Source organism: Manacus candei, unplaced genomic scaffold (genome assembly GCF_025592945.1).
Source record: "Manacus candei isolate 608988 ecotype Guabito, Panama unplaced genomic scaffold, ASM2559294v1 h1tg000047l, whole genome shotgun sequence".
Taxonomy (NCBI): Eukaryota; Metazoa; Chordata; class Aves; order Passeriformes; family Pipridae; genus Manacus; species Manacus candei.
In genome coordinates this window covers 3,549,190-3,570,812 of record NW_026138095.1, presented here as the reverse complement: position 1 = coordinate 3,570,812, position 21,623 = coordinate 3,549,190, and the positions used below count along the sequence as shown (strand labels likewise).

The window sequence follows — 21,623 nt, the reverse complement described above, 5'->3', positions numbered from 1 at the left end:
ATCCACAGAAAGCAACTGCAGCAGCTTTTTGGTTGGTTGATAATGCTGAAAAATATCGAGCTTTTTCCTTTTCTTTCCTTTTGCTATGAGACAGTATTGTCTCAGAATCAAAGAATAAACCCCCTGTGATGAGGAAAAAGTTAAAAATGATGTAATATGGCTTACTATAAACCTGTTGATCACAACCTGTAAGTGCCTCCTGTACCTCAAGGCAGGGGATCTAGAAGCTGTATAGGAGTAGGAAAATTGGTGCAATTACTTAACAAGAAAAACAACTACAACATGCAAGCACAAAGGAACTGTCAAATATCACCTATTACAAAAATATCTTAGAGAATCATACCAAAAAAAGGCATCACATTAACACTTAAAGAAAAGTGAAGCTCTTAACTAAAGATTCACTTCACTGAAATGGAGCTGTTAAAGCACAGTCAAATTTGTTTTACCTTCTGTTTTCTCTTTTTCAACATCTTGCTCATTCTGTGTTTCCTCAATTTTATCTTGGTCTCCAGATTCTTCCTTGTCTCTCTCAGCATCTGTCTGGTCATTATCACCATCACTTTTGGCCTTTTCTCCTTCATCATCTCCTGTGTTTTTATCTTCCACTATTTCTCCTTTTCTTGCTCTGATGATGTCCAAAATTTCATCTACAACAGAAAGTATGTTGTCATCAATAAATAAACAGCCACCTGCAGAGCCACAGAGCACAAATAACACGACATAAATCCCGCTTCTGATATAAAATAAATTCAAAGTGCAGCATTTATTCCCATTAAAGAAAATATTCTTACCATTTGCTGCAGAAAGGAAAGACTTGTTGTTGCCCCTTGCTTTGTTTGTGAGGTCTTCTGTCACATCCATGTGCCGATGAACCTCCTCACGCATTTCATCCAGGGTTTTGCATAGGTCAGCTTCCCAGTAATCTTTGTCCAGGCATTCAATCAACTCTGCCAGCTGGATCTTTGTGCTGTAGTACCAGATTTTCTTATCCTTCTCACTTTCTGAATCTTCCTCTCTGTAGGAGTATTTAAAAAAAATATTCATTTTAAAATATCTAGATAAATGACAAGGATTAGTATCAGCCTGCTTTCTGCAGGGAACTATTAAATGCCAATACCTGATTGTGAACAAACAAAGCACATGTGGACACTTGTATGCACCCAGTTTAATACTCAGTATTCATTTCTGCTTCCCTCCCTGTCTTCATTCCCTCAGTTCTCCTGACAGCTTCCTTGGGAAAGCTTCTGAAGAGTCTCCTCAAAACCTGTTAGTCCAATCTGACAACAAGATTTATTCTCATTATATTTAGTATTACTGTAACCAGTAATTTACTACTAAGTCTCAAACAGTTTGCAATGAAAGAGGGTATGGGTTCAGAATCCCTAATGGGTGGTGTTTGTAACTGCATGTTCAGGAAAGAGCACAGTTAGAAAATTCAAAGAGTAGAATGTCACATCCATAAAATATTTTATATTGGCATCTCTACAACATCCACCTGTGAAGCACCAGGAAGGGACAAGAGTCATAATACTCTCCTTTGAAAAGATCATAGGATTTCCACTGTTTTTATCTGGGTTATTCCATGACCCCACAAGCCCAAACAGAACTACTGGAGGCCCACAGTGCCAAAAGCACCTCAGCAGGGCCACCAGATCTGAGGGAGCTCCATAAATATCTCAGGTAACAGGCTCTCCTGGAGCACCTGAGAGCACAAGGAGAACACTCTGGACTTCAGCCTGGCTTGTTCCGCCCTGTTGAGCAGCAGCAGCAGCTCCAGGCTGGCCCTGAGCCCAACCATTCACCTCCACCCCACATCCCAGTGCTCCCAACACCGAGGGGGTGACATCATTTACCCCCCAGCCTTCACTGTGGAAAGGAATTAAACTCCTGCTGCACCTGCACCACCTGTCAAAGCACTGCAGGCCTGTGGCTCATGGATAATCCTAATCCAAAGTGTCCAGAGGAATGGAAAGCTGAGGGCAGTTTGAGAGACTGATCCTTGTGAGAATCATTGCAGGTTCCTCTCTCCTGGCTGCCTCCCTGTGGTTTATAAAGATGGTAAAAATTGGCCTCAGGGACTCAGAAACACAAACAACCCGAAGGCAACTTCCACAAGGTATTTCTGAAACAACTAATATTTGCAACCCAATCAGGATACTACTGAAATAAGGTGGTTATGAAGCTAATAATGGCAATACTGCTCAAAATTCAACTACTCACTTGTCACAACCATTACTACAAAACAGACTTTTGGGTTTGATGAAAAAAAAATGGTTTATTGCAAAGAAATACTCTCATCTCTCTCATAAAGGTATTTGCTCATGAAAAGCAACTCATTCTACTTTACCCATTCATTCCTCTAAAGTGCCAATATTCCCTTTGTTTTAACCACACCAACCTGTTACACTTGACAAGTTTTCTCAGAAAATGGCTCATTTCAAGAAGACTGTCCACATACAACACCAAAAAGTAACAGCTGAACACTGACAATCTTTTGACTCTATGGAATATTCTGGGCCTGTGAACTTCCATGTTAAAGAAAAATTACTGTTTAAACCATGTTTCCTCTAAACCAAGAGTTATTTACTAACAACAATAGGAATGACAGCGCTTTTATTATTGGTGGTGAACAAAAGCCACAGCAGAGGAAGATAAAGGCAAACACCCAAAAACCGAGATGGAAGGGGGGATGAGAATGCAAGAATAGAGCTTTATCCAGCCAGAGAAAATAAAAGGATGAAACAAAATGGGAATCTATCCCTTCTGAGCTTTCCCTGGCAAATTTCCAAGGGAAGTGGCAAGTGCAAGACCCCGGCTGAGTGGGGATTGTAAGGCTGCCCTGCTCCTGACAAACAGGACTGCAGAATATGAGGCTGTTTATTTCTTAACTCACCAAAAGGGGAACTTTAACCTTTCATTTTGAACGCCTACAGGATTATCTGCTAGAGAAATAATGCCATTTATGCATCTTCTTATATGACCTAGATATGCAACAATGTGAATGCTTTATATGGAATCAGAGTCACTTGAGTTGGAAAAAACATATAAGATTAAATCTGACTGTATATTCCCATCACTCCATGAGGACAGGCTGTGCCTAGACCCATTTCCCAGACAAGCAGCTTAGGCACAGAGGTTCGTACACCTTGCTTCAATTTTGATGGGGATCATCCAAGTGTTATCTTATTTTCATCCTTCTCCCCCCTGTCCAGCAAACCCACGCTAATGCAGCCAGGATGTGTGTTTGTGTCGCCTGAACAGCCCAAGCAGCATCTGGCTTTTCCTGTTCCTTCAGACCTCTCTATTCTAGTGTTACAAGGTTCCATTGGATTGCAAAGCAATTAGCTGCTGTCTTCAATTTCCCTGGATAACTCAAGAGAAAGCCTTCAGCACCAGGAAAGGTTTGCAGGCCAATAAACCCCGGGGCTCATGAGAAGAGCAGAGACACCAGAGCACCAAGAGTGTCCTGCAGAAAGCACCTGGAGCCAATCCTTCCATGTGTGATTCCAGTCCTGCCCTTAAAGAACTGCTCAGACAACGTTCTAGAAACAGACAATGAGGTTATCCAAGAGTATTTTAATACCCTTCTGCTTCATTTATCTCGGGGTTTGCAAAGAGAGTTTGTTTTGAACTGAAGGCTCTCACAATCTTAGCAGGAGAATTTCAGGAATTAGTTTTCTCTTGAAAAAGCACAGGCAGAAAATGAAATGGCACAAGCTGGCTGGTCTGTGCTTCCACCAAACTCATCTCTGGCCAGACGTCTTGTCAAGACTCAGATGCCTGCCAGGGGAAGCCTTGGAGGATGCAGCAGAAATCATTCCACGCAATCCATTCTGGCCGAGGTAGTTAAGATTTAAATTAACAATTAAATGATTTATGCTAACTTTCCCTGACCATCTTGCTGCATTTGCTAAAGGGACACTACTTTTGCCCCCGGAGGAAATCAGAGGGGCTGTCATAAAGAGAAGATGGAAAGATCCAGGGCTGCACAAGGACCAATTCCCACTGTTTTTCTCAGACGAGCCAGCCGGATTTGCCAGCTCGGTGCTGCACAGGTCCAGTGAGTCTCCAGGGGACTCAGCTGAGTCACACACAATGTGTGAGGCCAAGGAGGGAGAAAAGGATCACATGAGCATTTCCTACCTCTTTCAGCCTCCCTGGCTGCCAGGAACTATTCCCCAGCAGGCTGCAGAGACTGATAAAAACAACACCACAGAAGATGCTCGGACTTTCAAGTAATAATGAGAAATTATTATTAGTAGTAGATACAGCCCTTCCTAAACTCCATGCTGATACAATTAGAAACTGAGGAATTCAGTTAATTGTTTAAAGCAATCTATTCAAATGAAGACCCGAACCCTTGTTAATTAATTGGAGAAAATAGAGGAGGACACACTAAGAACATAAACAGCATGACAAATCTTGCTGCAAAAACGCTGAAGCTGCTTCTGACTGTCGAGGAAGATCCACACAACTCAGGAATAACAATGTGTGCCCTATTTCTGCTATCAAAATGAAAGCCACACACTGTTTCATTATCTTCTTTCACAGACACTTGATAAATCCAAAGCATCTCAATATTTATAGAAAGATAACTGGTTAAAACGCTGCAGGAGTTTACTGGGACAATGCAAGTCCAAGTCCTAAATTTCCAGAGCTGTTAACTTGCAGAAATATTCTTCACAAGTAAAACAAATACAATTGACCCAGAGGCATCAGCCTTAATTTGTAAACAGCTTGAAACAAAAACCTCGGGAATTTTCTCTTGCTCTTTTTTTTTGTTTTGTTTTAATCTTGTTGATATTTGTTCATGGGCATTTATGAGGAGAACCCCCTCAATGGGCACTTCTCCATCTTTGTAAAAGAGAAGAGGTGGAAAAGAGACACAAAAACACAATGAAGGGCTTAAACAAGGCTTATTACCCTCAGCAAGTAATAGAAATAAATGTATCAGGGAACAACAAGTCTACAAAACCCTTTAAAAGGTGACAAAACCAGTGGTATGATGGATCTATGATATTTATAGGGGGAGAGGGGAGAAGAAGTAAAAAGCCCTAAAAACCCTACTGAAAAACAAGCCCACCAAGAATTTAGGATTTCAGCTCTTTAATCCCCCTGGGCAAGATATCAAATGGGTATTTGTGCAGATTATTTTTAGATCTATTAGTTTCCCCTGATATATTTGATCACATGGCACTGGGGAATACATTCTATTCATTTTAATAAAGTTGATACGATAATATTACTTCATGAATCTCAGGTTTTAGCATTTGGCAGTCATCCTTTAAGTTATTCTTCAGTTATCCAAGACATCAGGGGTGGTTTGATCTTTTTCAGTGTGTAACTATATATATATATATCTGTCTGTATGTGCAAAATACAAAGTGCTTACTGAATTTAAAGGGCATTAAAAACTGCAAGTACAGAGTTTAATATCCATGAGTTACTAATTTTGAATTTCCCTGGAAATTAGTTGTGTAGTACATACTTTTGTCCCCCATGAACTGGTTTTAGTACAGTTTTAAGGCACATTGTCCATAAATTTAATTATGTCAAAGTTCCCTGAGAAGTCCAGAGGAATTGGCTGATTCTGTTCATCCCACACCGCCCTGTTCAAGCACTGCTGCTGCACATCTGCCAGAACCAGCTTCATCAAACCTGACTTATTATTTCTGAAACAAATAATTTGCCCACAGAACTCCTAACAGGAATGCCAAAATGCTGGCTTTTTAAAAACTCAATACATTTAACCTTTGAAGATGCCTCTTCTAGTGCAGTTAAAATTACTACCAATGTGAGAAACAGCCCTCACATGTGCAAATATCAAAGGATCATGAAGCACCTGTAAGATTTATTTTAGTTTAAAACATGTTCAGGTATTGCCTGTATCAAAATCCTCTGAATATCAAACACTCCACTTCACTGGGAAAAAAACCCATTGTTTCACAGATCAAGTTTAGTTAAAAATAATTACCAATCTGCTACATATAGGGAGGAAACAAAGTCTGCCTATTTATCTTAAAATCACCTCCTGAGTGAGTGACTCTGGATTTTTTTTATGTGAATTCCCAGACCTCTGCCAGTACAAGAGTAGTGAAGGCAAACCCATCTTTAGAACAGCCTTGCCCTCAAGAGTTTGAGAGGAGAGACACAAAAACCATACACAGAGGAGACCATAAGTTATTAAAGCACAAGTAAGTAGAGCAAAAATAATCCCAGCTCTGTGTCCTTCACAACCAGGCTTTTTGTGGGGAAAAAAAAAAATAAAAAAATCAAACTTTCAACACATTTTCTGGAAACAGAAGGTAGAAAATTCTGTCTGAGGCAAAGAACTGGGATCTCAACAGCTCCAGGCTGCCCATCACATCCTGGGGAACCATCTGAATGATCCACCACTTACTGCAGAGCAGGTGACTGAGTACAAACATGAAGTGTAGAGATAAAAAAAAAGGTAAGAGTATAAAAGATGCCTTGCCTCCTTTAAAAGATCACTTGAAACCACTGTGGCATTTATAGTCCAGAGAAACTAAAAATGATCAAACGTTCACTCTTTTTGTACAAGTGTGAAAGGAGAACACAGGGAACAAAGAGCAGCAATAATTAATACTTAAAGCATCAGAGCCCCACATTTTGAAGGACTACCATGAGACCCTTAGAAGTGTCTTCTTTGCAAGATGTAACACCATCAACAGTCCCTTTTAAAGACACTGGCTACTGTCTTAACATTCCCTGTGACCTGTTTGGTATGAAATTCTGTCAAGGTACCCAGTTGTGGCTTATTTTCACTGAATGGAAAGCTTTTAAGAATCTAGTAAAATCTCCATTTCTCATGAAGTAACAATACCATTGGTTTCACTTAAACATTATTTCTCCCCTGTTATGAGAACAATTAGATAATAACTGTCTTTTATTAAAAAAACCCCAATCTTTAGCTATTTTCTTGTGAAACTCCAGAAGTGCTTTTATAATTTCAGATTCAACTTTTCGGGTAAAAAATAACAGGGCACAATGCCCTCACTAAGAAGGGTTTGATTACTCAAAATGTTTTGAGATACATTTGTATATGAAGATAAACCAGTAAGAGCAAAGTGTGTGAAACACAGGAAGCAGTTCCCTTGAAGACAGGTATGTCTTGCTATTTTGACTTTGTTTACACTGCAGAAGTGTTCAGTGCAGCATTTCCTGCTTTTCTATGGTGAATATCTTGGAGTGCCACTAAAAAATTCAGGTTCAAAAGCATCAAAGCAGTAGCTGGCAGCCAAACACCACCCAAGCAGTGATACACCACAACTTGTCATAAAAAGAGTTCAACTTCTCTCCAGCAACTTCTGCAAGAAACTGGAGGGTTCTCATGAAAATTCCCTTCCTTTTCCTCACATTCATGTGTTTTAAGCACACTAATATTAAGCATGAGGCCTTGGTTTTTCTTCCTTTTGATATATGGATTATGAGAATATTAATTTTGGATAAATATGATGGATTAATTACACAGTCTTTAGCAAGCTGCTAACAGAACAGCAAGCAATGGATTTACCCAAAGAAAGAACAGCTTTAAGATGGCAATAGCAACTTACAGTATATATTGAAACACATCCAACACAATATGACTGTTCAGAAATTACTAGTTTACTCACATGATGATCCTCCTGTTCAGGAACCAGTATTTCCTCCTGTGCCTGTCGTATCCAATGGGTTCATGTCGGATGTAGGGCTTGTTTTTTTGGATTTCAGCCACACAGTCAGTCACTCCAGGCACCTTGTGTGCCACACAGACCTCACACTGCCACTCGTCCTCGGGCACCTCCTCCAGGGGGGGTTTCACACACTCCAGGTGATACACGGCCGAGCAGGTCTCACAGCACAGCAAATCCCCCAGCTTGTGACAGACCCTACAGTGATCATCGTACTGAATGACACCTTCTGACATTAACTCCTCCCGGGCAATGTTTGTGGTAAGGAACTGATCCACTAAGAACTGCAGGACTTTGATTTTATTCTCTACTGGTCCATAAGGATAGTCCTCTGTCTCTTGGTAAGGAAGAACATGATGGTATTCCTTGTCACTCTCACAATAAACCCGCAGGACCTCTGGCCACGTCATTCCATCTATGAAATACAAAGTGGAATTAACGCTATCTTTGAGGTCAGCAGGTCCAAAGGTAGTATTTGAAGTGTCTTCTTCACGTAAAACTGCTTTTAAAAGCACTATGTGCATCTCTGCCATAAGTGTGCACTGCTCTTGACTTACCAGAGCAGCACAGAAGTCCTCAAAACGAAAAGGAGAGAGGCGTAAAACAGTGCCAAAGTTCCTTAGTACCTCATAGATGGCAATAACATTCATTATATGCTCACTAGGCACCATTAAGTCCTCTGAGGATTTAGGAAACTCCAAGGGTGGGATATCTTTTTCTTCCAGTATCGGAGAGCGAGGACGATGTGCTCTTTGTCTTCTCCTACCTGGAAAAGAAACCAAACCAACAGTCAGGATTTTGCTCTTCACAGGTCAACATGTTTAAACATCAATGACTGTCTCACACTGTAAACTATTGTAAAATAAGGATTCAGAATCTTCACAGTTACATAAGTGTGACAACTCAGCCAATAATCTCATATGGAAATAAAATCCCAGATATGTGAAGTTTTGCTTTAGACACCAAGAGCAGTTGCATTTCCTTTACAATATACATCTACTAAATCTTTAATATGACACCTAGAAATTTAATTGTTGGAATTACTTAGAACGAAAGATATTTCCCTCAGCCAAAAAAATAATAATAATTTAGAGATTCTTCTCATTTTTCTTCAGTATGACTTGTTTCAACTTACGGCACCGAGCTCCAAACAACAGATATTTTGTACTAAAATACTGCAAGCTCTTCTCCTATCCAGGGAAGCTCATTTCAAGCAGATGTCTTAGGACACTGATTTCAACCAGAGGAAAATACAAAAGAGAACCTAAAGCACTTTGTCCACTGCTTTCTAACTAGGATATTTCACCTGCATATCTACAAGCCACAACCAAAAGTTAAATGTGATGTTTTATGAAAATATTTCAAAAATTCCTGATTTCTGAAAACAAAACAAAACAAACAAACAAATCAACCAACCCAAAAAAACCCCAACCCACTCTCATGCTTCAGTAAAACAGGAGGGATATCCACAGAGTAAGAGGCAAAATTATGGAAGGGCAAAGCTTAACACAAAAAGCTAAACTAAAGAGCTGTTTTACTACCTAAAAGACACTGAGCATAATTAATTCAGTCTCAGATGCCAATTCAGAAAACAATTCCTTCCCTTTAATTCCATTACCCTTGATGCCAAGCAGAAGGAAATAGAAAGAGGAAAGTTTTTGTGCAGGACATTACCAGACAGGTGAAATATTTTAATCATCTATCAAAATAACAAAAAAACTATCCAGCAACATAGGACTATTTAGCAGCTAATGGGTAAGTTTTAGGATGCACTCATTAAACTTACTGCCATTTTTAGAAAAAAGCCAATTTAATCAAATGGAGATAACCTCATAAACCATCCTATTGGTTTAATCCAAGAACTGAACTCTGGTAAGCACACTAAGATTGTGGCCAACAACTGAACTTCAGAATTACCCCCATAAATACAGGAAATAAGTCTAATGGGGGGAGAAGACCTGCTAAGGCAGACCCTGCTGAACCTTAAACACCTTAAACTTTAATGCATTGAAAAAGGGAAAAAAAAGTTACCAGAAAGAAAAGCTACCTTTAAGAAACACCTTGATGCATAACAAATGATTCCAGAAGAAAAATAAATTAATTCCTGAGCTGATATGGCAAAAGGATCCCAGATAAACTCTCCCTTCCCAATTTTAAAGAATTAAATCTTATGCAACAAGTTACACACTCAAACAATATGGATGAATTGCCAGATGTTTCCACTGCAGAAGTAATGGGTCAACATCATCTGAGGGTAAAAATAACTTTCCAAGTTTAGTGAAGTTGGAGTTGTGACTGTGGAAAATGAAAGAATGCTTCTATGACTGTCTTCCAACATGCATTAATCAGTGGAAAATGTTTAATCATGGCAAACGCACCAAGACACAGGAGTTTCACAGCCAGGCCCAAAGCAAGAGTTCTCCAGATGAAACTCAGCTTTTCTATCACCATGATCCAAAATCACAGATTAATTAAACCAGCTGTGGTTTGTGCAAAGGCCACAAAGCAAAAATCACACACACACACTACACTCCTTCAGGGTCCTGAACTCTCCTTCAATATTGTGTGGGACCAGTCCCAGCTGGCCATGCAGGACATCAACAACACAGAGCAGATACTCTGAGATCACTGATGGTCCTCACAGAGTCCAAATATCACAAAGCCAGCAGAGTTATCAGCTAGGATTCTTTCCAGTGTTTGCAACTGTAGCAGAAAAATGTATCTGTCACACAGCAAAGCCATAAAACAGCCCTTCAAGAGCAGCAAGGACCTTCCCCCTGCTTTACCCAAATTCACCAAGAGTGACAAACCCCCATAATTTCAGACAAACTGCAATGAAGGACCACTGCTGAAAGAACCAAAGGCTCTTTATGTCTTCTCATGGGTTGAGATTTTTCCCCCTTCAACAAAATTCTGCTTGTTCTGTGCATGGTTTTTTCCCCCTCATTAAAGGACCAGACTCCCAACACACCCCCTTTGCTGACATCTCTGCCAAGAGATAACCACAGGTATGGAATCACAGAATAACTGAGGTTGGAAAAGACCTTTAAGACCATCAAGTCCAACTGTCAACCCATCCATGTTCACCACCAAACCACGTCCTCAAGTGCCACATCCTCTGAACACTTCCAGGGGTGGCGACTCCACCACTTCCCTGGGCAGCTGTTCCAGTGCTTTACAACCCTTGCAGTGAAAAAAAATGTCTTACTAACTAATCTGAACATCCCCTGGTGCAAATTAAGGCCACTGTATTTGTCACACCAAAAAAGAAACCTAAAACAAGGCATTCCTGGTATGTTCTGAAAAAACTAATCCCTAACACTTCCTCTATTGCAATCAGTTTATGTGTTTGCACAGAAATGTTAAAAGTAATAATAAAACTAATAGTTGGGACAGTAAGAAACACACAGTGCATTATAAAACATGTGCTTCCTTTGTCCACTACTTTGTGTCACACCTCACAGTTGAGCACATTAAAATACTCCCCATCCACACTGCAAATCACACACCACAGCTCAAGAGCTCCAATCATTTCTCTTTTCAGACACTGAACTGCCTTGAAGAATTCTGAACTGCATATGAACTGGTTTCCAGAGCTAAAAAAGGAAAGTATTCAGAGATGTAGAATGTCTTAGAAAGAAACTGTATTTTTCTTGAATGAGTTGGTGGCACAGTATTTCAGATCTTTCTGTGCCGGCTTTTCTTCTTTCTAATTTCACTTTCAATTTGTTACTAACATTTGGTGTACCCAGGCTGAACAGAATTTGAAGTTCAGAAGGGAATCACAAAGTGTGATTTGGAAATTCAGAAATTCCAAGCAATTTGTGCTTATACTTATTACTGATCAGTGCATCAACTGTGAGCTCAAGGAACACTCCAGACACCTCCAAAAACCCAACAAAAACCTGCCCCAAACCCCAACCCAACCAACCCAAGCAGTCTAATAATCTCCAGTGAAAAGGATGGACATTCTCTGCCAAGGTGCTCAGAAATCTTGAAGCATCTCTAAGTGGCCACTGAACTGAAATTACAAGTGCAGGTCACTGGAATATCAGATAATGATGTCAAAGTGCTACAGCCTCTTTTTTTTGAGCTGAAATGTTTGTGTTCTACTGGTTGGGTGGACAACCTTCTTTCTGCACTGCTGATTATCTGCATGTGCTCACACCCCACCCAGCTCACCCTGCTTTGCAGCAGTTTCATTTCTGTGAAGGTTTTTGAAGATCACAGTCCATGTTTATCCAACTGTGCCTCAGAAACACATAAAAAAAAATCCCTCAAACCTTGAAAAATGCTTTCCTACCATAAACACACCCAACTTTTCAAGCTCTTCACTTTCAAGGACAATCTTCTTTTCCACAAGGCAAATTGTCCAGTGTTGGAATTTGACATTTACTGGCAGACACAGCCCAGCAGAAAACTTGGATCTCTTCATTTTGACTTTAAATTACTTTACAGATTCTAGGATTTGACAACAACTTTTTTTTTTTTTTACTTGTCATTTGTCAACGATTTTGGCCTCCACAGGGAATGTTTGTTTCAAGGCAAAATTGCAGTTTGCACTGTTTTGCCTGAAAGAAAAACCACCAAGAGGATTCCAGAGCAGGTGCATGAGCAGGTTCCTTCTGCTTTGAGCACCACCTGACTGAGCAGATTTTAAACTGAATCCACATGAATTTACTCTCAATTAAAGACTCCCCATTTACACACACTGCAGTCTCCCAAAACCAACTCAAGTTTTATTACATGCAAATTGGATACTTTTAAGATGGTTTTTGCATATTAACTAAGTCTCTGAATCAAATTTCACCTCCAAGTTTGAGGCAGCACAAAGGGAGAAAACATCCACTTCTGCACCACTCAAATTCCACAGCTTTATTTGGAAGGACAAATGGATTTGCCAATAGTCTCCTGCTGCCACAACTGGACTATTGACAGGATCCAGATCACCTTTAGTGTCTCAGCATTATATTTTTATCCAGCACAAATTTCTTTTAACTGGCATTCCTTCACTAGTTGTCTCCCAAAGTGCCCAAGCAGCCTGCACTGGTTACCTGTCCCTACTTTGAATTCTCTAGCTGAAGATCAAACTAAATCTGTAATTAAGATTAAAGAGTAAACAATTTTATTCCCATGGTAAATTTAATTATAGATATTGATAATTACAGCCTACACTTACAATGATCTACTAAAATAATTTATATTACAAATATTTAAACAAACACACTAATGATATTTGAAATAAAATGAAGTTACTGAACTAACAGTCTGAACACCCAGAACCAGAATTTACTTAAAAAAACCCAGACACTTGCCTTACTTTTTTTTTCCATCTATTCAACTTATTTGGTTCAAATGCTGACCTTTCCAAAATTTAGAAACGAAAAGGAGCTTGAAAGGACCAAAAAGCTTGACTCTACTTTCATTCACAGACTGAGAGAAGACAAGGGAAAGTCACATCTATGCTTAACCACAGGAGAATATAGAACTTAAAACTACTTTAACCATCTTTAACATCATCTTATGTTGAATTTTAAAACAGAGTATCTCAATGAACTATTGACAGTGTCCAGAATACAGAAAGGTTGGATCAGGACTAAATATGACTTTCATGCACTTCAGTTATTCCAATCACATGCAGCCTAAAAAAAAATCCCCAAAATCCACTTTTGCCTTGTCTCAGTGATGTTACACATCCCTCCTCTCCAGATGTACAGGACCAGTAAAGAGCCTTCCAGCCCAACATATTCCAAGGACTGGACTGGTGGATGGGATCCTACAGGACAAATGCTCTGCCAGAACCACTGTGTTGTTAGAACAGGGACAGAGTGGTGGCTGCACTGGGATGACCTGAAAAATACACACTTGGCCCACCCTTTCTTGGTCTGAAAGCTCACAACTGGTCTCTAAAAGCTTTCCCTTTCTCATAATTTCTCAGGGTTTGAGTCAAGCTCAGGGTTTCTGCTCACTGTTGCTGTGGAGAGGATAAACTTGGTAAGAGTATTGGGGAGAGAAAAGTCAGACCAAGGAGTTTCAGATACTTCATAAATCTGTCACAGGAGGGGGAAAATATAGAACAACCCCCACCACCCTTCAGCTGCACTCCACAAAACTGACCCCAGCAAGTGAAAAGACTTTTAATTCTCCCCCAAGAACAGATTATGAATTTTTGGCTTCAAGTTCCACGAGTCAAGTCAAACCTCACTACTCTCACATAAAAGTCCATCTTCAGTAAAGTAGAACTGGGCTGGTTTTGTTTTCCAGATCATGAGTCACTGCAAAAACTTCTCACCATAAAGACCAGCTGGCAGTTCTATATGATGTCCTGGAAGCAGAGTGCTCCTTAGAGAAGACGCCCTCTCCTACGTTTTCCTTCCTCCTGGAAACTCCTGAACTCCCTGTTTTGGTTTGGTTTTAATAAACACACACTTCTTGTTGCTGCCTTGCACCAGTCACATTTCAAACGGGACTGAACAGCAACACAGCTCCTGTTGGATATCACTGAGAAAACTGGGAACAGTCGATGAAAATGCACAAGAAAAGGTTTTTTGGGGTTTTTCTTTCCTTTCACAGCAGAATGCAGAAACTGGAGAGAGCTGCATGTTTGTCACAGCAATATCCAAGCTGGTTCCTTAATTAAAAGTCAACCCCTTGGGAGAACATTTGCTCAGCTTACACCAAAGAAGAAAAAGCAGTAAAATGAATGAGTTTAACATAAAATAAGAATATATTATGAAAAGCAGTACTGAAATAGAAGAATCTAAATCTTTTTCTTGGGATGGGCCAAAATTAAAGGCTTTCACTTCTACAAAACACTTTTTTTTCCCTTTAAAAATGCCAACCTGATAATCAACATGTTTCTAATATTCACAAGTTGAACAGTCTCTTCCAGAAAAAAATTTTGAAAGAATAAGATGTGTCTGTAACTACTTGTAGGTGTAGTTCCAATTTGAGCATTGCTCTGCAATAATCACACCTAACCCAATTTATTTCTTTTGCCTGGAAAAAAGAAAAGTAAACAACACCAAACATAAACCAGATTAAACTTAATCTAAACCAACATTAAAAATGAGACATTTCAGGCACCACAAAAGCTTTGGAAGTTGAAACACAAATGGAAAAATAACTAGTTATGAGACTACATCCTGAGTGCACCCCTATCACACAAATTCTCACCTGTTAAGTCTGACTCCTGCTTTGCCCTGTACAAAAATAGGTCTTGATGTTCTTTTAAAACCTTAAAACTTTTGGCTGCTTTTTCTCAGTTTGTACACCTGTCAGCAGTGCATTTTTAAATTAAACTAGGGTTCTCTACGGATTTTATACTAGGAATTTAATTTCCCACCTTTATGGCCATCAGCAGTCTCCCAGCAGGAGCCAGGAATACAAACCCACTGAGTTCTGTGGCATCACTTGAACATTTGGAGAACTAATGCAAGACAAGTAACAGATGAGGTCCCACACTGCCATCCTGAGAAGGACTCAGAGGCACAACCCTTTCATGCCTTGAACCCAGGCAAAAAAACCTACCCAAAAATACAGGGAGCACTGACTTAATGATTTTCAGGAACAATTTGACAGTTTCTTAGGAACTACACTCAGGATGAGTTGTAACTCATTTCAGAAGTTAGAGAGAGCCCTGAGAGCCAGCCCCAGTCTAAAATCCACCTTTATTCACCTCACACCAGTCCTACCCAAAACAACGATCAATTATGGAATTTTACTGCGGATCTACAAAAAAAAGTTTGCACAATAAACTCATCAGCAGCCCATCAAACTATCCTCCCTTTTACAACACACATATTGATAAGGGTGAGGCACCTGCAGCACAGAGCTCTGACCCAAGTGACAAACACCCTCTCCAGATAAACTGCCAATTTACGAGTCAATACAGGAGGATCAGCCCCAGATTTACTCCTCTGGCCTTCACAGTTTCTTTGTTGGGACTCTCTCCTACATTTTCCATGACTGGCCCGATGAACTAGTGATCATTCCCTCTAGAGTACAAATCAAAGTGCAGATCACTAAGTGGTAAAATAAGAGCATGCCAGGTTTAATTTAGAGAAGAGGGTACCCCAGGTAAGGTGTCTGGGAGGCTGATAAATCTTCTCTCCCTGCACACAAAAGAGGCTGCATATCTTACTGTCCTATCTCAATGTCTCCACTTAAACAATTCCTCAAGAGCAGAAAAACGTTAAGATAAAAAAATCACTCCAGACACACAGAATGCTGCTTTCCAGCTACCTTCTTTCACTCGGAAGAAAAAGGTGAAGTAACCAGATAACAGAAGCAATGGTCAAGTCCTGCAAGTGCTCAGACTAACAAAATCCACCTAAAAGTATTATTTAATGTGTTCTAGGACAAATATTTTGGCTCCCAACTCGAGCTTGTTCAACAGATTGATGATGATGATCTCAGCCAAAATCTAGATGTACAGTTCTTCCTAAAGGTAGTTTTTCTAGGTTTTGAGGAAGAAAAATCAAGAAACAAAAAATGAAGGAGTTCCAGGCACCTTGATTAACCCCTTCTCTTAAAAGTCTGCAACATATGGAAAATACTTGGTAACTGTAATGCAAGGGTGACAAGCCTAAAGTAGAATTTTCAGTGGACAGTGAATGGTAAAAATGTTTAGTGATCCAAGATACACAGGATACCTGTCCTAAGAGTACATCCACCTGCTGGGAATGCCAAGGGGCAAGAGACATCACACACAAAATCTGTGTGAAATTATAAGTGTCATATGCTTTTACTGTACCATTATTAAGTAGTATATTAAAGGCATTTTACCTTTCCCAAGATTTTGCTTCTTTAAATACTTATAATAACAACAACGTAGTAAAAAGGTATCCTTACAGCCAAGCTCAAGATAAATCAAACTCCCCATCAGAGCATAAAAACTGAGCCTTTCTTGGCTTGAGACATTGCTCTGTGATCTTTTAATTCATTGTTCATAGAAAGAGTCACCCGTTTAACTGGGATGTGATTTATGTGTAAAAGCTTGGTTGACAGGGGAGTTTGACTGGGAGGGCAATTTTTTAATATCCTGCTCTCAAAAAATAAACTCCTCAGCCCCTAAGACTATATCCTGAGAGTGGCTGTAATTCAGGTTGCAAATGACTGAGGGAAGATAAAAGGAGAAGGATTGTTCATCATCTCCTCTGGTAAAAAACTGCAGGATTCTGTCAGGAGAGAGTTTAAAACAAGGGAAGAGACACTCCTTCAAGGCCTCCAGTTCACCAGGAACTCTGTCACTGTCTTACAGTTTGTCTGGTTTGAAGACAAAGATCTGAAAGGAAAAACCCCCTATGTAAACACAGCTACAGACCAGCTCTGGCTCAGGGTGCACCTGAGTCAAACAGCTCTGGAGCCCCTGAAGGAACATTTAATTCAGACACATCTGTGCTTTAACTCCCCTCTGCACTGGCCACTGTCAGACACAGGTCCTGATGTTGGATGAACCTTTTCCTTGCCTATTAATGCTGTTCTGATGTCCAGCATCCCTCCCTGGATTATGACAAGACTGGGATCTCCATCAGGGCCACCACAGCACAGCCGTGCTCCCCACACAGAGATATGTCCTGGAGAGGAACAGACTGAGCTGAGTGAATGAAAAGTTTATATTTTCTTTGCAAAAGGGTAACAGATTGTCTGGGAGAGAGGGGAGGAGGCAGGGAGACCTTTAGGCAAATACTGAACTAATGGGAACCACCAGAAAATCACCAAAACAACAACATAGATGTTTTAACTCTGGAAAATTCAGCATAAACACCTAAGGGTGAAAATGCTTACACTTGCACTTGTCTGAAAGAAGCTAACTGAAGTCATCCTGACCAGGTGAGAAATAAACATATAAATGATCAAAATGGTTTCTGATACACCTCAATACCACATAAAACCTGTCTCTGCTTGTACAACAATGCACACAGAGCTGTCCTGGGATTTGCCAAAACACTGAGTACATTTCAAAAACTGCATCCACCCATTCTCTGCACAACTCACTTGAAACCTGGATGCTCATGTGAAAAATATTTTCCTGACCTAGCCAGTTACAGTCGTAAATATATTACTTTCCTGACATAAGCACACCCAACAAGTAATAAAAATTAAAGTTACCACAACTAAGCAGAAAATGAAGAGTTAAAAGTCAAGAGAGTGCTTTAAAGCTTTTTTCTTCTGCGAAGGCAGATCTCAACCTTTAAAGTAAAAAATATTCCAAAAATTTCAATTTGATTGCAGGACACCCCTGCAACAGGTAAACTAACTTCTTAAAAATTATCTCTAAATTAATTTAATTCAGCAATGCATGTATTTAGTTCGGTTCGTTTACATTTTTGAGCATATGGATATAGGTTAAAAAATATATAGACAAACACATAAAGCCTTTTAAAGGACTATTTTGAAGTCACAGAATGAGCTGATACCCTGAACTCACCAAAATAAAAACAAATGACACATTTAGCAGCCAGTACTTCCCCCTTTTAAGAAGTCATCAGATAATTACTCAAAACTTACTACTTAACTTTCAGTTAAGATGCAATGCATTTACACCAACAACCTGTTCCTTCCCTCTTACAAAGTGGCCAAACACTTGTACACCAGCAGTGTCTGCTGTTCTGGAGCCCAAATCACCAGAGGTGCTTAACTACTCTCCTGGTTCAGACACTTTAAAAAAAAATAAAAAATAAAATATTCTAAGTTTGGACTCCATTCTAGAATGAGTTCAAAAAAATCCAAAGTGTTTAAGGTTAAATAAAAGAATTTTCGAAGGTTGAAACCCACATGGTTAATGAACCAATTAAGGACACACAGAAGAGCAGGCCTTAAAAAATTGTGCCCAAATTTGCCACTAGAATTAAAAAAAAAAATAACCACAATGATGTTTAACGAGTTGTAATCCCAGCACAAGTTTTAAAGGTTGCTATATCTTAAGATAAACGCAGCATTTAAACCCAAGACTTTTGACTCGACCTCCACCTTTTAATCTTCGAGCTTAACTAAAACAAGGTTTACACCCTTGCAATGAGGCCCTGTGCACTTTTCCCTAAACTATAACAATGCAATCTCCATTTTGAACAATGCACCTCATTTCCCTCCTTGGAAAGCTACTTTTGTCTTAAAGCCAGTAAATGCTGGATCCAGTTGTAGCTCTGATTTCAAGAGCCTGAAAATTTTCAGTGTTTCTGGGGGTTTCGGGTTTTTTTAAGGCCATTTCCAAGTTGCATGTGCCTCCTTTCCTTTCAACATCAAGTTACATTTGCAAGCACAAGCCATCTCTTCCTGTGTTTAATTGAAAGGACCTCTTTGCAAGGCGTGCCTGTCGCTTCCCTTGTTTTTAAATTTAAAGAGAAATGCTCCACGCACTTTTGACATCGTTTGCAACACGTTCAGGTGGATCATTTCTGCAGGCACCACAATCCACGCGCATATTTGCAAAGCATCCCCTTGTTACAGCCAGTCCTGCCCGCCCTCCTCCCTCCTCCCGGTGCATGTGTTTGGGAGCATCTTCTAATGCTCCCGCATCCGTGGGGTTGCCACCGGTTATTTGCGACCCCCTGTCCCCGGGAGCGCTCGCAGAAATCCCTCACACCGCGCCTGGGAGCGCGGACCGGATCTGCAAACCTAGAGGGAGCGTGTGGGGGACCCCTCGACTTGTTTGAGTTCGCCCACGGGCTCTCTACCTGGGGTGCTGCTGTAGGTGCTGTGGCTCCTGAAGCTGCTCTCAGTGCAATAACTGGCGTCGTCCTCATCCTCCATCTCCTCGGGGTAGTCGGAGTCGTCGTCGTCCTCCTCCTCCATTATCTCCTCCTCCTCTTCCTCCTCGGAGTTCTGGTTATCCTCGGGGTCTCCCTCCTCCTCCTCCTCGGACACCATGCTCTCCTCCTCCTCCTCGCTCTCATGATCGTCGTACACCACTTTGCTGATGCTCCTCCTGGACGAGGCAGCCCTGCCTTGGCTGTTGCAGCTGCCTCCTGCGCCTCCTCCTCCTCCCCCTGCTCCTGCCGCCCCGGCCCTGCCCCTGCCCTTACCGCCGCTGCCTCCCCCACCGGGGGTGCCGCCGCCGCCGCCCGCCTTCCTCTTGCCGCCCCCCCTGGGCGAGGCGGCGGCGGGCGGCGAGGCCTGGGCAGCGCCGGCTCCCTTCTGCTTGGGCCCCGCCGTCTCCGGCTGGGCCGCGGCCGCCCACCTGCCGCGGCTGCTGCCGCGCTGCCGGGAGCGCAGCCCGCCGATGGGGCCCGCCGGGGCCGGGGCGCTCGCCGGAGCGGCGGCCGCCGCCGGCTGCTGCTGCTTGGGCGGCCTCCCGCGCCGGCCCCGCATCGCTGGGCGCTGGCCGAGGGAAGGGGGAAGGGAGGCGGGGGGGGGTGGTGGAAAGGGCGGCTCGGGAGGGCGCTCGGAAGTCCGGACAGGCGGCTACGGGGAGGCTCCGCGCCCCGCTCGGGCGCGGGGCCGGGCCGGGGGGGGCCGGGCCGGGAGGGCCGCGGCTCAGCGCGAATCGCCGGCGCCCCGCTCCGGATCGCCGCCGGCCGCCATCTTGTTTCCCCGCCTGCGCCTCGGCCGCTCGCGCTGACTGGGGGAAGCGGCACCAGGCCCTGAGCGCGCTCACGTGACCGCCCGCGCGCGCTGCGCGCCGCCGCCGCCAGGGGGCGCTCCCGGCGCGGCTGAGGGGGAACCGCCGAGGGACGGGGAGAGAGCCGGGACCCACCGGGATACACCGGGATATACCGAGATGGGATCCACCGGGACACACCGGGATATACCGAGATGGGATACACCGGGACACACCGGGACCCACCGGGATACATCGGGACCCACCGGGACACACCGAGATACATCGGGACCCACCGGGATACACCGGGATCCACCAGGACACACCAGGACACACTGAGATACACCGGGACCGGGACCGACACCGACCCCCGGCACTGACACAGACCCCCAGCAGCGCCACCGACCGCTGGCACTGCCACCGAACCCCGACCCCGATCCCGACTCGCGCTGCCGGCACCGACTGCCCCTGACACTGCCCCGGGCACCGCCGCCGGCCCCAGCTGCCCCCGGCTCCGACCCCGCTCACTCGCCCCTGTCCCCCCGCTGGCCCCGGGCGGCCCCGCTGTGCCCCCACGGCCGGACCTGCCCCGGGCTCACCGTGTGCCCACCCCCGACCCGCGGTGCCCGAGCCCAGCGTGTCCCTCTCCCGAGGGACCCCCGAGTCCCCCGGGCACAGCCGTGAGCGAGGTGGGCCCCGGGCAGGGGCTCCACACAAGGCACTTCACCCCCACCGAGACCAGAGCCCGTGGATGTTCCCTCGGGAGAGGTTTCCCTCCTCCGCCGCCCGCACCAAGCAGCTCCCCTCTCGTACTTTAAATCCTCACCCACTAAACCCCTCTTGAAGCTCACCTTTACACAGCCAGTCACTGTAAAGCACAGACTGAGATCACACATGGACCCACCATTAGCATTTTCATCCATCTACTCTGTGTCCACAGTTCACTGGATCACTACATCATCTATTTTGTGCTCCCTCTGGTTTTCCCATTTGCCAGAGCCCCCAAAGGGCTAAAAAGTCGACAGTTGCACTGTTGGGTTTCCAGCAGCGTCGCTTGAATTCAAGGTATCGGTTTCAGTACAAACTGAGAGCTGGCCCAAGGCACACAAACATCTTGCATTTCTGACAACCAGCCTTCTTGTCATTGCTAAATCGACACGGCTCTGGGATTCCAGAGAGCCTGAAGCTTTATCATTAGCAAATCAATCCACTCACATGTTAATTTTCTCTCAGTCCCTTGCTCATGGTTCTGAGCAAGGTAAATAAACCCCAACCCTGGCCATGCCACAAGCGTGGCAGCTCCATGTCCAATGTGTCATTTCATTTCCGTCCTTCCAGAGTCATTTTTGAAGTGCCTTTTGTTCATTAACCTGTTGCTCAAGCCAAGCACC

At 42.9% G+C, this 21,623-nt stretch overlaps 1 protein-coding gene across 16 annotated transcripts in view; it reads right to left on the bottom strand.

Annotated features, from left to right (window-relative positions):
• Positions 1–20,461, bottom strand: part of BPTF (bromodomain PHD finger transcription factor) — a 62,029-nt gene extending 41,568 nt beyond the window's left edge. For 3 of the 16 annotated variants that reach the window (XR_007906268.1, XR_007906267.1, XM_051797619.1), the window contains exons 1-4: positions 19,370–20,461; positions 7,635–8,457; positions 792–1,015; positions 447–647 (exon numbers count right to left, since the gene is read on the bottom strand). Coding sequence is in view for 14 of the 16 variants with exons in the window: in XM_051797619.1 (XP_051653579.1) it covers positions 447–647; positions 792–1,015; positions 7,635–8,457; positions 19,370–20,003 (1,882 nt within the window). In the remaining 2 variants the exon portion in view is untranslated. Of the gene's footprint in view, positions 1–446; positions 648–791; positions 1,016–7,634; positions 8,458–19,369 lie in introns of those variants that run through there. The other 13 variants (XM_051797622.1, XM_051797621.1, XM_051797625.1 and 10 more) reach the window with 8 other exon arrangements.
• Between the last annotated feature and the right edge of the window lie 1,162 nt (positions 20,462–21,623).